Source organism: Parasteatoda tepidariorum, chromosome 7 (genome assembly GCF_982258835.1).
Source record: "Parasteatoda tepidariorum strain Cologne lab strain chromosome 7, Ptep-v5.0, whole genome shotgun sequence".
Lineage (NCBI taxonomy): Eukaryota > Metazoa > Arthropoda > Arachnida > Araneae > Theridiidae > Parasteatoda > Parasteatoda tepidariorum.
This window is the reverse complement of record NC_141761.1, coordinates 32,769,201-32,783,987: the sequence shown is the minus strand read 5'-3', so window position 1 is coordinate 32,783,987 and position 14,787 is coordinate 32,769,201. Positions and strand designations below refer to the sequence as shown.

The following is a 14,787-nucleotide window of genomic DNA, read 5'->3' as shown; positions in this document are numbered from 1 at the left end:
AACTTTTCATACCATTTTTACTCGCATTTGCTTTTCCTGTTGCTGTTATTGTCACTTGATAGGTACCCTGAGAATCTAACTTCGTAAAATATTTACTGTATATTCCATCATATTGAGTAACATCAGGATCTAATCAGAAAGGGAAAACAATGATATCAGTTACAGTTTCATTCCTTCATTCAAGGACAAGTTTCATTTCAAGTACGGCGTATGGCTATTAAAATGTTTAGGATAACTCCTGAAAAGTCTAATATAAATTATATACAAATTTGCTATACATTTCGAAGTTACATGGGCCAAGCGCAATATACTTTTGTAATATGCAATAAATATTTCTGAAACAACTTTCAGAGTTCTATTTCGGAATGCACTTTAATTATGATGTCGGAGTTTTTTTAATGTCTTCGATATTCTTAAACTTGACTCTCATATCAAATTTTTCATTTTAGAAGTCGTGAAAATAAATCATTCATTATATTTTTCAGACAATTCTCTCGCAGACATTTTTCTTGTTTCAGAAACTAAAAAAATTGCTTAAGAAAACAAGGTTTAAAAAATTAGAAAATGTTAACATCAGAATTAAAAAACAATTAGAAAAAGAACTGCTAAATTATTTCCGAAACTCTTACAGCCCATGTAAGTACATTGTGACAGGGAAAAGTTGTGCCGAAATGCATAAAATGGGTATCTTGTTCATAAAATGTTTTCATGATTTATAGGATAATCCAGGAAATTCAAAGCAAAACCCTGAAAATAAATTCAGTGGTATATATTACAGTTCTTCATAGTTAAAATTCATATCCCGCTAAAACTGTGGTGTACTACAGCCCCGAATTTGGAGTTGAAAAATTGCGTAAACGAATATTTTATTTCAAATTAACACCATATCATCAGGGTTCATATATATATATATATATATATATATATATATATATATATACATACATAAATTCCAAACACCAATAATTGAAAATGCTTACAACAAGCTCACACGCATTTACACCATTCATGAATTATATTTGTCACCGAAAATATAAATTTTGGCTTACGCTTCTGTAACTATCAGATGACAATGGTAATCATCTGCTATTAAGTACAAGAAAGTGTAACTTTTTTTTGTCTCGCTCGCTGCTGCAAAAGGCAGACGTATAAAGCTTCAGTTGTTTATGTTCTCACAAGATAAGTCACATCTATCTACCAGTTAAACTATATAACTTTATGAAATTTAACTTTCGTCTGTCAGCTCTTGTTCAGTTAAAACAAATTTGAATTTGTTTTAATTATCCCTCTGTGCTGTGTATATAGTTGATTAACAAGCTAAATTTATTTCAAGGACTGTTTCGTTAATGCTTTATAAAATAATTGTTTTATTGTAAACTGTGAAGTAACTTCACAGAGTCGTAGGCGTATTATTTCTTTTTGACATGACAAATTTTGGTGTTACAAAAATGATAGAAACTACTTATCACCAAAAGAAGTGTAATGGAACATTTCATGTGTTTCACTATACTTAGAAAGACTCATTTTGATTACACCAAGAATTACGCTTTGTACTACTACACCACACCAGTTTTGATGTAAAGAAATGACAGCACATGCCGGCCAAGGAACCTTACGAGACTTACCAATGTTAAGATGCACTAAAATATTTTGCAGAGTCTGAATAAGAAATATAGAGGGCTTTTCGCTTTGTTACCAGTATCAGTGAAATAAGCTTACGCAATTTTTAAACGGTATAAAAAAAATTATTTTACTTGCAGGACGAAAACTTTATAAATTTTTTAAATTTTAACAACATGTATATTTTCAAGGAGACCATTGCACATTGTTTTCATTTGTTTGATTTCTCTGGAACTATTTAACCAATTTCAGTGAAATTTTGTACTTTGTTGTTTAGAATTTGCTTACATAGCAATTTAAAAAATGTTTTCAAGCATAATTAAATTACAAAATCTAAAAGTAAATAAACAACCTTAAAAATTATATTTTGCATAGAATTGTCTTTGGAGAAATGAATTTTATAATTCAGAGTAAAACGTTTTTAATCCCCTAAACACATTCAAAAGGTCAAAAAGTGAAGTATATATGTTACGGCCAAAGTCCGAATTCGGCCACTTCGCGAATCGGCCGGCCAAATCGCGAAATGGCTAAGAACGCTGTAAATTGGCTGGCCAATGTCCGATCTTTTCTTGATTTCGGGAATTGGCCGGACAGATCGCGAAGTGGCGTGGGAGGATCAGCCAAAGTTGGAAGAAAAAATCATTGGCACGTATTATTGGCTCTGTATAACCATAACTTCATTCTTTAAAAATTAAAATTAAATTAAATTAAATTTTAATTTACGAACTTGTCTATATTTTTATACTTTTAAATTGGAAGAATTATATTTTTAAATTAAAAAGAAAAAAAAGGAGCAATATTAGCAAATTAACTTTTTAATAAAACAAATATTAAAAAATTGTGGTCCCACTGTACCACCCGGTATGTGAAAAAACATACCATTATAATTTTTTTTTTCTGTAAAGTAGAAGTTATTAGAAATTCAAAAGATATTAAAAAAGTAGTAAAATGGTCAACATAAAAAATTTACCTCTTTTCCTTTAATTAAAAAATGAATCGTAAATCATTCCGACATTCTTGAATGAGCACATCGCGTTTCGGCTGGAACATCGTGGCCACTTCGCGAAATGGCCGGCCAAAGTAGAATATTCACTGATCGTTTTAATTACATCGCACTTTGGCCGAGAGGTATGGCCAAAGTGCGAAATGGCCAGCCAATTCGCGAAGTGACCGGACTTCGGGCTTTGGCCGTAACATATATGAAGTGGTTTCGACTTCTCACCAGATTAAACTATTTTGGCTGCACATTTTTGAAATTGTGGCCATCTAACACAAAAGTCTCAAAAATCAAAATTCATCGGAAATAAAAAAAATTTTGTTTATTCAGAGCAAGTACACCATCCTGGTATCTGATTTCGTAACTTAAAATATCGTTTGCATAAATTAAGAGTGCACGATATTATAATTGCATCTCAATGCACGACAATCCGAATATTAGTTCAAAAATTATTAAGATGTTCTCTTTCTAATTTTGCGCACTAAATTTCATCACTAGTTTTTAAACTGTTAAGGAAATATTTCGAAAGACATATACACACTAAAAAGGAGTATTTTGCACAATACACAGCATAAAGTTTCTTATAATGTGTCTTGTAATTGTGGATATTTTAGGAGAGGGGTATTGTTCAATTTAGATACAAAACCAACTAACTACCAAGATTTGAGACATATCACCTGCACTTATTAAATTACATTGTTAAAATCTATCCCCAAAACTATTCAGATTAAAATCTTAGTTTCTGAAAATACAATCCACGAATCAAAAGCTAATTAAAGCCAGTTTTTTGCTCATTGTTTATAAGTCTACAATTGATATTTTTTTCGATTTAAAAAAATGAAAAAACTTACCTCCGCGGCCATCATCACCTAATGTGAGGATTACTTTTTCACCACTTGGCGAGAGAACTTCTGCTCGAACATCAGCATCTCGAACAGGATACTCTCCATAAAATATCTTGGCATAAATAATATATGGCATCTGATAAAAAAAATAATAATCAAAACATCGTTTAGGTTCAAACCTTCGGCGGTAAAATAATTTAGCAATTATTGCTGTAGCAGTTTCGATTTATGTACTTTCATAACGTTTTTTCACGGAGTTCGAAACAGTAGCAGCTAAATTTCCTTAACGTTTTTAAATCGAACTTAATAATTCATTTTATAAATTTGCAAAAATCACAATAAGAATATCGTCATCATTATGATCGAAAATCAACTGACAAATCGTTATCGAGGTCAATCAGTTTGAATATGGAATACAATTGAAGGGTGTTTTCTAATTCTTTCTTTATAGTTGTTAGCAATAATAATTTGTCAAAATTTGATAAGATTTCTTTTCCTTTAAATATTAATTTGCAACCCTTAATTTTCTCACTTTTTTTTTACTTTTCGATTTCTTATTTAGCTTCGAAACACGTGCTACATTTGGCAATGGTTTCACTCAAATTAGCTAGTCGAAGCACTACAACTTAACAAGTTTTTTCGGAAAATATAATTCTTATATAAAGTTTGATAAAAGTCTTGATTTTTCTAAAAACTATGATTTTGAACGATTTGCACCCTCTTTTAGAAAATAAACTAAAAATGCTCCCTCTTCCCAGAAAATTTTTTCGGTCAAGTTTAAGGGAAGCGAAAATCTACCAGATTTCAACAGAACTGTGATCAAGCAGGTGCTAAGCCATTAGTCTATTTATTTTTATCATTAATAAATACTGTACATGCAAGGAGTATTTTCTTACTTGTTCTTCTGAATCAGATGGTGTTGTATCTTGAAACCAGACTTTGTTATTGAAAGATTCCCCTCCTTCAGTGGTCACCTGAACGTGAACCAAGTAAGAGCCTTCAGGAATATCCTTCAATCTACATTCCACTGTATCCTGCATCAATTAAAATAAAATAATGACAAGATAATAAATTTATCCACAGTTTCTTGCAAACATGTAAACTTCTGATGCAATATGATTCATTTTTACTACAGGATCGTGTACAGCTGGGCCGTTTTTAGAGAGTTGTAAACAGGATGATCTTCTTGGGCATGCACAAATCGGTTTAATTGCAGAACTCATTAGTACATTCAAGTGTGATACATTTTAAAATTGGAGCAATTTATGACTTTTTATCTTTTTTAAAAGAAAATCTTTTATTACAATAGTATTAATTTAATAATTTTCTTACAATTTACAATAATGTTTTTCAATGTCACATACTTTTAAATTTATAATAATTTATAATTGTAATTTGCAGCCACTTTCTCTTTCAAAAGTTTTTGAGATGTCACTCAGAAAAAAGTTTCAAAATGCAATTTGAATTTGAAAAGGTGTTGGTTCACTCATCAGGACCGCTAAAACCAAAGTCTAAATACTGCTGTACAATGTGTAAAAAAAAATCGGAAAAAAAGCCATTACATGCTAATTAACTTTTGACTTCATGATCAAATTTTTACCTTTAAATGGCTGCACTAAATAACTTACATAACTGCGCAGATAATATTTTAAATTACGAAATCAAAACTCAAGACTTAGTTTTCCCATATCTGTATCAAGAAATTCTATTCGATACTGCAGAATATTGCAGGGCTCGAAAAACCGCCCGTCCTCGGCGGTCAAAAATTCCCCGCGGACAACGAATTTCTCGAATCCGACGTCCGCGCGGACGACCATTTTCCCGTTAATGTTCGTGGTACATTTTCAATTTTTGTTATCTTACAAGAGTCTAGCGCCTCACTTCTAAAATGACCCTTTAATCTAGAAATACAGCAACATACTGAGCACGGTGGAATTGATGTTTTCTCTGTCTGGGAGTACTGCAGCGGTTGAAAAGGGCTTTTCAGCAATAAACTTACAAAAAAAAAAAAAAACACATTGCGTACTGGTCTTAAACAAGAAGCGTTAAACGCAACTATGAACATCTACCTAAATGGAAAACCCCTTTCAGATTTCTGTGCAGAAACCTCTGTAAATCATTGGCTTGATTGTGGAACTGGCAAACGTTATATTTGATTCATTTAAATTATTTTATAAAAGAAAGAAATAATTTCATGAAAGAAATACTAGGTTACTATAAGTAACCTAGTATTTCTTTTGTTACTGTATAATGTAATCCTAGTATTTGTAATCCTAGTGACTACTAATTCATTGTGCAATTTATATAAATGTTTGTAATAAATAAGAGAAAATCATATTTTTATTTATTTAGAAGCTACGGGTAAGTTTCAAAGGAGGACGGGTACATTGTTGGTCAAGCCGTCCTCGGGGACGGGTAAAATTTCTAAGTTTTTTCGAGACCTGGAATATTGTGTACATTTATTGAATAAATAATTTATTTTGGGATGAAAAGGCTATTTAAAGGAATATGTTAAAAAGCAGTAGGTATATCTGTTTAAAAACTCTTTCAAATAAAAAAACAAATCAGTTATGCCTTATTTACCAGTGGTTACAGTAGATTTGGTAATTACAATTAGGATTGATTTTTAAAAAATTTGGAAAGAATTTGCAGAAGAAATTATAAAATTGCTTGTTAGATCATGTAGATAGTGTATGTTGATTGGCTAACAGATGGGGAATGTAGAATGGTCTTTTTTTGGTTTTCAAGAGAAAAGTTCTGAAACTCAGGGAGAATTGAATTAGAAGAACAATATAAGTAAATATAGTATATTTTATGTGTCGCTTCCTGATACCATTAGAAATAAATGTTTTCCTTCAAACGTTATTCAAGTGTTATTTTCTTTTTAGTTAAGTTTTGCAATGAAGATCCGAATATTTTCCGATTATGATACTTACATTTTGTGGTTCAAAAGAATAAGAAACCAAAAAGGATGACTGAACTCCTGCAGTCAATGCGATTGCTGTCTGATTAACGAAGCACTCAAATTCAACTGTATGAAAAATCCACACCGTAAATTTCTTTGCTGTAAGATCAGTAGGGATGGACATTTTTTCTTCATGAGGAAGCATACTTGTTGAAACCTTAAGAGAAAATGTATTATATATTACTACAGATAGACAAACACACACTTATGTATATATCTACAAACTATACACACATGTATAATTTCTCTATCTGTATGTATATATATATATATATATGGGTCATTCTCACGAAAACTGTCATTTTTCAGTTCATAAAATCCCAAAAAAGTAATGTGAATAAAAAGCTCTGAAACTTTTTATATTAATAGAAATATGTAATGGCATTATAAAGAAAGTATATATCCTATAAATTATACTTAATATTTAAATTAATTAATTTTTAAATAATTAATTTGTAATTAATTAATTTATAATAATTAATAATTAATTAATTAATTTAATAAATAAATAAATTAATTTAATAAATTAATTTAATAAATAAATAAATTAATTTAATAAATTAATTTATAAATTTTTTAATTTATTTTTCAAATGAATTAATAAGTAAATTAATTATTTTCACTATTTAAAAAGTGAGGGAATGACACTAATTGTGAGGGAATGATATTTTATTTTAATACATGTTTTTATCTAAGTTACATCTACCTAAAGTTTGAAAATGATAACATACTAAGTATATCTAATATTTATTATAATTTAGTCTTATATATTTAATAGTTTTTACAGGTTTGGGAAATAAAATTGGCTGGCACGATTGAACAAAAAAAAATTTGATAATATACTCATCTTGAATCATTCCCTCACTTCAGCGTCATTCCCTCACTTTATACACTAGTGAGGGAATGACGAATTCAATGAAATTTAAAAATAACAGTTAGGCCTAATTAATTTCTGAAGTCAATCACATACAATTATATCCATACAAGAAAGCAACATATAATTATCCACTTTCTCGATGAAGTTGTATTTTATTTTACTCTAAAAAATGACATGAGGGAATGACAAATGTAAAAAATTTTACCTGGTTTGATTCATTCAAATTTATTCCACAGCAAAGCTTCTTTAAGTTGAAGATGGAGACATACTGCAATTTTGTTCTATGATGCCAGTTGTTAACTTCTGAAGTTTTTATTAAAATATTTTTATTCTTAGAAGATTGCAGGTGATAAGAACATTGTTGTGAGGGAATGACGCGAAACACTGGGGACAAAGTTTAAAATAGTGCTGTGTTAATATTTTTATCAGAAATTAAATATAAAATTGATTTTCTGAATTCTATATTTCAGTATTCTGAAATAAAAAACACGAATTTGTAAAAAAAAAAAATTTATTTCAGAAACAATTTTTTTCTTTTTTTAAATCAGCAGTGGGGACAAGTGAGGGAATGACATATTGGTATATTTTAATTACCTAAAATAAATAATAAAATTAAAAATTGATAATTTTATTTTTATTTTTTTGTTAGCTTGCATTCCAAAGGACACTTTCCCTGAATTTTTTTTTTCGTAAGCTGTAAAACAAACATAAAATATACTGGGGACATGAAAATGACTGTTTTTGTGAGAATGACCCATATATATATATATATATATATATATATATATATATATATATATATATATATATATATATATATATATATATATATATATATATATATATATATATATATATATATATATATATATATATATATATATATATATATATATATATATATATATATATATATATATATATATATATATATGCCAGAATTGCTACTCTCTTATCGTTACCTAGTGAGCACCTGTGGAAAAGCCAGGGAGGTGGAGTAGCGTCACCCACGTCATACAACCACAAACCCGTTTATAGGGCGGGTTGCATTCACACAATCACACAGAAGAAAGGACATAGAACACAGAGAGAGAAAGAAACATCCATCCCCTGAGCGGGATTCGAACCCGCAACCACCACCTGGTCGGCTATATATATATATATATATATATATATATATATGCTTCACTTAATAATTATAAAATTTAAAAATAATTTATAAAACAGGCGAAACTTATAAATCTTGCACTAGTTTCGATCCTCTTCCCGAAGCAAACTTCCAACAACCCTATTGTAATACATATAAACAAGCTGGTACCACAACCCAATCACATTGTTGCGCAACTATTCTTGAAGTTGGAATTATTTTAGCAAAAATTCAATATTTAGAGTAATATTCAATCATTTTTACCTTTCATTTTTTATCGCTGTTTCTTAAAAAAAAATGTATACTAGTTTCAGGGCATTTTAATCAATAATTGCTTAACCATTTTTTACATAAAATATTCAGCACCTATGAAAGTTAGATAATTGTATGAATTCGAGTAAATCGAGGTTTTTCTACGTTTAAAACATATATGCACGGTGCTCTATTGTGTAATGACCACCTTAGAATCCTTGTCAAACGCATATACATTGCGCCGCAAATTAATGGTCGAACAGAAAAGTAAAAGCTATCAAAATCTAACGAAACACTCTTCAGAATGACGAAACGGAAAACATGTTCAAGCGATATGTGTTGAAAAGAGATGATCAAAACAGCTTCAAGTTCTACAAGGAAATAAAACTGGTTTTGATATTTTTAACTGGTCTTCCTCACTAGTAATTTAACAGATCCTTACTTAATATGCGACTTCAAATATGCATACCTTTTTTGAGTCGATTTTTTTGAACAAAGGTTCCTAATAATATACATTAAGGATGATCATCAAGAAAAAAATCTGTAGAAAATCAAATAAATCAATGTTTTTAGTTATATTTAAAGCATTTGTTTCAATGCTAACCTTTTAATTAAGATCAGAATGATCAATCAGATTAGATCAGAATAACTGGAATGCTAAGCGCCGTATGTAAAATGGTTCACAGTATTTCGTCTACCGTCACTGAAATTCGAGGATTTTTTTAACTGGCATATGATTTTTAACTCTCGGGGATTTTTTAGCTGGCATTCGAGAATTTTTTAACTGGAATTTTTAAGATAAAATTTCTTCTGATCTATTTATCTGATATATTGAAGAACAAGAATTAGTTTTTTAAAAGGAAGAGGCAATTAATAGAACCATTAAAAGAGATTTTTGTTTGAGATAGTCGTCAATAGTAGACACGCTGGTTAAGTCAATTTTCATTACTAAATGGTTGATGTCGCTGGTTAAAATGCGTTTTTTTAGAACTTACTGTATGTATCTTAGAGTCATCTCTCCCAGGTAGAATTGATTCTACAGCGCTGTATAAATTCTTATATGTCTCTACGACATCAGAAATGGATGTTTCGGATACTTGCAATAATGAACTACAGGATGATGCATCAAGGAAAGCACTCCAAGCTTCTTCAGAAGTTCCTGGTAATCCAATTACATATAAGCACAATTTCGAGTTTTTCAATTTTTCAACCAAATCAACGTCTTCAACAGGATTGGAATTAGTAAACAAAACAATTATTCCTGGCTTGTCTGCCTCATCGTTGGCTTGCATATCCTAAAATACATTTAAAATGAAAACAAATATAAATAAAGAAAAGAACAAAAAAAATTATGATCGCATTATTGCGATCACTGGTCCCCATTGGTAATTTATTTTATGAATAAGTTAATCATAAAAAAGCATAATATTATGCAAAAACATAAAACATTCAAGCTGGTGAAAATAAGAAGAAAACAACTCCTAGAAATTCCAAAATTATCGTCTGCTTTTCTTTTACATTTCATCTTGTGCTGATATTTTTTAATGCTTGTGTTAGCCTAATTTTTCTGACTCTTACAATTTATTGTTTGTGATTATGGTGTTGAAATTGATCGAATCGTTAGTAGAATTGATGAAGTTGATTTAGTCAAAAAGGGTGAACCTAGAACATCACCCATTTTCCTAAACGGTAAAAAAAATTAGTAAATAAAATGCAAAGTTTAAAAGTTGTGCTTTACAAGAAAATTAACAGAATGAAAATAACTAATTGGGTATAATATAGCCTACGTCACAGGTTGTGTTGTTCCTACTAAATTTAACCCATGAACGGCATTTTCTGCGAGCCTAACTTCAAGCCACAAATAAACAAACGAAGTGTTCGATCGTTTAAATAGCTGCTCGCCAGATTTTATTGCATTAAAAAGAAAAGTTATTGAAACTAAATACAACTAAATAAACAACAACAACTAAAACAAATAACAACAACTACTAATAACAATAACTAAATAAACAACAACTAAATTCCATTCGTTTAGCATTGCGTCATATGTTGTTCCTACTAAATCGAAGTAGTTGTGTTTTTTTCATATTATACCCAATTCTTACCAAACCTAAAAATCAGTTTCTAAAAGTAGAAAATGCTTGGCAATAGTTTATTTGGTAACATTTTTAGTAGCACCTCTAAATTAATTATGCTCATATTCTTTTCTTACAGTGTATATTAGATAACAGGCATTTCCATTTTTACGTATTACCTTGTTTTATTTTCACATGAAATTCATTTTATTCCAATCATAATTTGAATCTATGTTCGAACTATGTTTTCTTTTTGGCGTTATATTTGACAGGGCATCGCACGCAGATAAAATTGATGCCAAAAAATTCCAGTTTTCACTAAAGGGATTTTCAAACGTATTTTTACCGGCAATTGCCAAAATTTGTAGTTCATTTTTGCGTTTTTAAAAACAGTTTTACTTAAAACTAACTTGTATTTTTAAAGATCTTTAGAACTTGTAACTGACGGGTTCAAGATAATCAAGATTAATACTTCAAAAATCATTTTGACTTTGGGATTTTCGTCTGGAATCCAGTATACAAATAAACACTATTTTGGCTGGGCGATTGTGACTTGGCGGAAAATACAAACAAAATAATAAATTTTTGGCCTCAATTTTAGACACAGTCATTTAAACACTGAATAAAAAAATACCTTAATTTTTAAAAAAGTCGGAAACTTTATTTTTTCTATTAGCAAGTGAAAGAAGTTAAGATTCTTGAAGAACGGTAACAACTTCCATTTTCTTCTTCATTTTCTTCCATCGTTTTCCACTTCGCATTTTTATTTCTTCCTCAAGTAAATTCCCTTCTACATTTTTCTCAAATATTTCTATTTCCTCCAGATATCTTACAGTATCGTGTATAGGAGCAGTTGGAGGCCATTCTTCTTCAAGGTAGGATACATATTCTTGGGGCTTTAAATAAAAACTCACATACTCTTCAACGGTTAAGAAAAAAGCTTCTTTGTAAATCTGCAAGAGCTCTTGGCGAAAAGCTAAGACTCCTGTTGGCAGTAGTTCATTAACCTTTTCCTCGAAATCACTAGATTTTAGATAACGCACATAAGATGCCAGTACAAATATAACATCCTCTAGTTTCTTAACCATTTGAGCAATGATTGGAATATCGCTTTCCACTTTCATAGTTTCAATTTCCACTTGCTTATCTATATAGTTTGGCGTTTTTATGACACAACTATTCCATTTCTTGAAATATCTGTTTATAATTCCGCAACTTTTGACTACTTTAGCACCAAGGATTGTTCCATTTAATTTAAAACTGACCGTTGCTTTTATTATTTTTCCAACGGCTACATCAGAACATTCGAAAGTATGGTAAAAGAAATTTTCGTGTATGATTAAGACTCCAGTAATCTTTGACTCCTTGTGCATTATTTCATTTCGGATTTGTTTTACAGTTTCGATATGATTATTTTTCACTTCCTCTCGCTTGCTGTACTCAATATTTCCAACTAAAATAATTCGTCTTATAGGCTCGACAAGTCCGTGGTCTTTTAAAGTCCGGCGAAAAATGTCACTACACGTTGAAAAATATATTTCTTCTAAACATTCCGTGACATCATTAACCGGATTTATTCCACTTAATTCCATGGTATTTACAACTAATTATACTTCTTTTATTTTAACTGTAAGTTTACTACTGAGCTTTCAGTCATATGTAAACGAATCAAAAGATGTGTTTACGAAAGTTGCTCACATATTTATTCGATTATATTTGCTTATGCAAACCTTAAAAATTCGGGAAAACAGACCGCTCCATGGTTCTGTGGAAAGGTTTATTAGATTGCTGTTAAAATAAGTATATCGTGACCCATATAACATTATATAAATGTGCACACAAGCGCACTGTTTACTATTACTCTTGAACCCAGTTGAAAATTGCTTGTACGCCATCAAATCCAAACCAAGACCCATTTTGCCAATGGGTAAAATAGACTCTAGATCAAATGGGTAAAATAGGCTCTCCGGTGAAATGTGGTGAATTAATTATCGACTATGTCAACCTTTATCTATCAAAAGGTACCCTTAGATAGAATCAAGTTAACATGTCTTATATACTAGTGAATTGGTATTTAATATTTATAGTGGTAGTTACGCTACATTACTCCCCTTCCAGAATTTTATCTGGGATAGAATTCGATGAACGGATACCACTAGTTGATTCATGCTGTTTATTTATTTGTAACATTTTTGCTCATTATACTTTTTCTTCTTTCTTTTTTTTTGTTTATAGTATTTCGCTCATTTTTTTTCCTACTTTATTTACTTCACCGGATCTTTTTTTTTTCTTTGAACAGTTTATATTAAGCAAATCAACTGTTTAAATGGGAATCATCCATCAATATTGGGAAGTTCTTTTCACGTCCGGATCACCAATGTGGTGAATTAATTATCGACTATGTCAACCTTCATCTATCAAAAGGTACCTCTAGATAGAATCAAGTTAACCTATCTTATATACTAGTGAATTGGTATTTAATATTTATAGTGGTAGTTACGCCACAGATCTACGGAGTTCTTAATGCTTCACTTACTATTTTCTAGCCCTTTACGAAGAAGTAGGATAGGTTGAAATTAAATGAAACACATTTTAAAATCTAAAACTACTTGAATATTATGAAATTTTACTTACTTGGTGGGAAATTAAAAAAATTGAATATCAATTGCTTATCACTAATTAGGTGAAACTATAAATGTGATTCAATATTTAATGAGTCAATTTCTCGGCCATTTTGTAGGCGTTATTAAAAAAAAAACATGTTGAAAGCCTCGCCAAACAGCACTTTCCGAAATTTCTTCTTTCTCATCAGCTCAGGATGGACACTGGTCTTTTTCAAAATTGCATATCTTATGACCTTATCATTGGCATTGTTTTTCTATCCAGTTGTTTTCAATGTATATGAATCACAATCAAGTTAATTCAACCGAACATTCTTTTAAACCCCATCTCTCTCTTTCCCTCTTTTCGAATTGTCACCCTCTTTTTCAAGTGCCGGTAGGTTTGGCAATTAAAACTTTTTTTTTTGTGATTCTAGTGTCGTTAGCTATAATTAGATATCAAATTTATTTAAACCTTGGAATCATAATAAGATTAATTATATGTCAAGATTTTTTAACATTTTGTATAATTCTGTATTTGTTTTTCTTCAGACTTTTCACACTTCAATCAAATATAATTCCAGCATGCAGATCAAAACAACCTCGTCTTTTCTATGAAACTTATGTTTAAGGGAAAGTGTAAAAATTTGCTTAAAATGTAATAGTTCCGAAATAATAAAATTACATCAACAAAAGTTGCCTAATTTGTTTAATTTTTTTTCGTGTAAGCTTTTATTATCTTCAATGGAAAATTAGTTCAAAATTAAAAATTTTTAAATGATGATTATTAAGTGTTCTTCAAGTTTAAATTTGGAAGCAATTGCTTCTCACTAATACTATTTAGGGCTATAACTTACCAGGGGGGGGAGATATCATTATCGGCGTGTTTTAATAAGCTGTAATATTATTAGTAGGTTTAGTAAGGGGCCGAAAATATCATTATATTTTCGTTTTAGGAACTTTTTTAATCTAATCCGCTTTCGTGTGCTGTGTCTTGCAATAAAACTATAATTATACGTGGTGTGCAGCGACAACAACTTTTTTTTCGTCCATTGCCTGACTCATAAACACATAAGAGTAAAATATCTGACACATAAGTGTTAAATATCTTCAATACGTAATGGAACTGATTTTATTTCTGATAAAAAAGAAACTTTAAGAAAAAAAAAGGTTTTATGTCTGATAACTTAAATTAGTCTGCTTAAATATTTTAGAATATTTAAAGATCGTTCCTCGAATCATATTTAGATTGCATTTTAAAAAATGCAATCATTACTTCAAAGTTTATTTGGTGTTTCGTCTTTAATTTTACACACCGTAAAGGGTGTATTCAATCTAAATTATAAATCGGTATTTAATTATGAAGCCTATTTCCCAGTCTTCAATAAGAGAAGTGGGGAGTATTATTT

General features: G+C 30.0%; 1 protein-coding gene across 2 annotated transcripts in view; it reads right to left on the bottom strand.

The window, feature by feature from the left end:
- The window catches only part of LOC107457311 (calcium-activated chloride channel regulator 1), a 41,354-nt gene that overhangs the window by 10,900 nt on the left and 15,667 nt on the right, over nt 1-14,787 (bottom strand). For both annotated transcript variants that reach the window (XM_087167634.1, XM_087167633.1), the window contains exons 8-12: nt 9,699-9,998; nt 6,399-6,584; nt 4,359-4,496; nt 3,469-3,598; nt 13-129 (exon numbers count right to left, since the gene is read on the bottom strand). In XM_087167634.1, the coding sequence (XP_087023760.1) occupies nt 13-129; nt 3,469-3,598; nt 4,359-4,496; nt 6,399-6,584; nt 9,699-9,998 (871 nt within the window). The remainder of the gene's footprint in view (nt 1-12; nt 130-3,468; nt 3,599-4,358; nt 4,497-6,398; nt 6,585-9,698; nt 9,999-14,787) is intronic.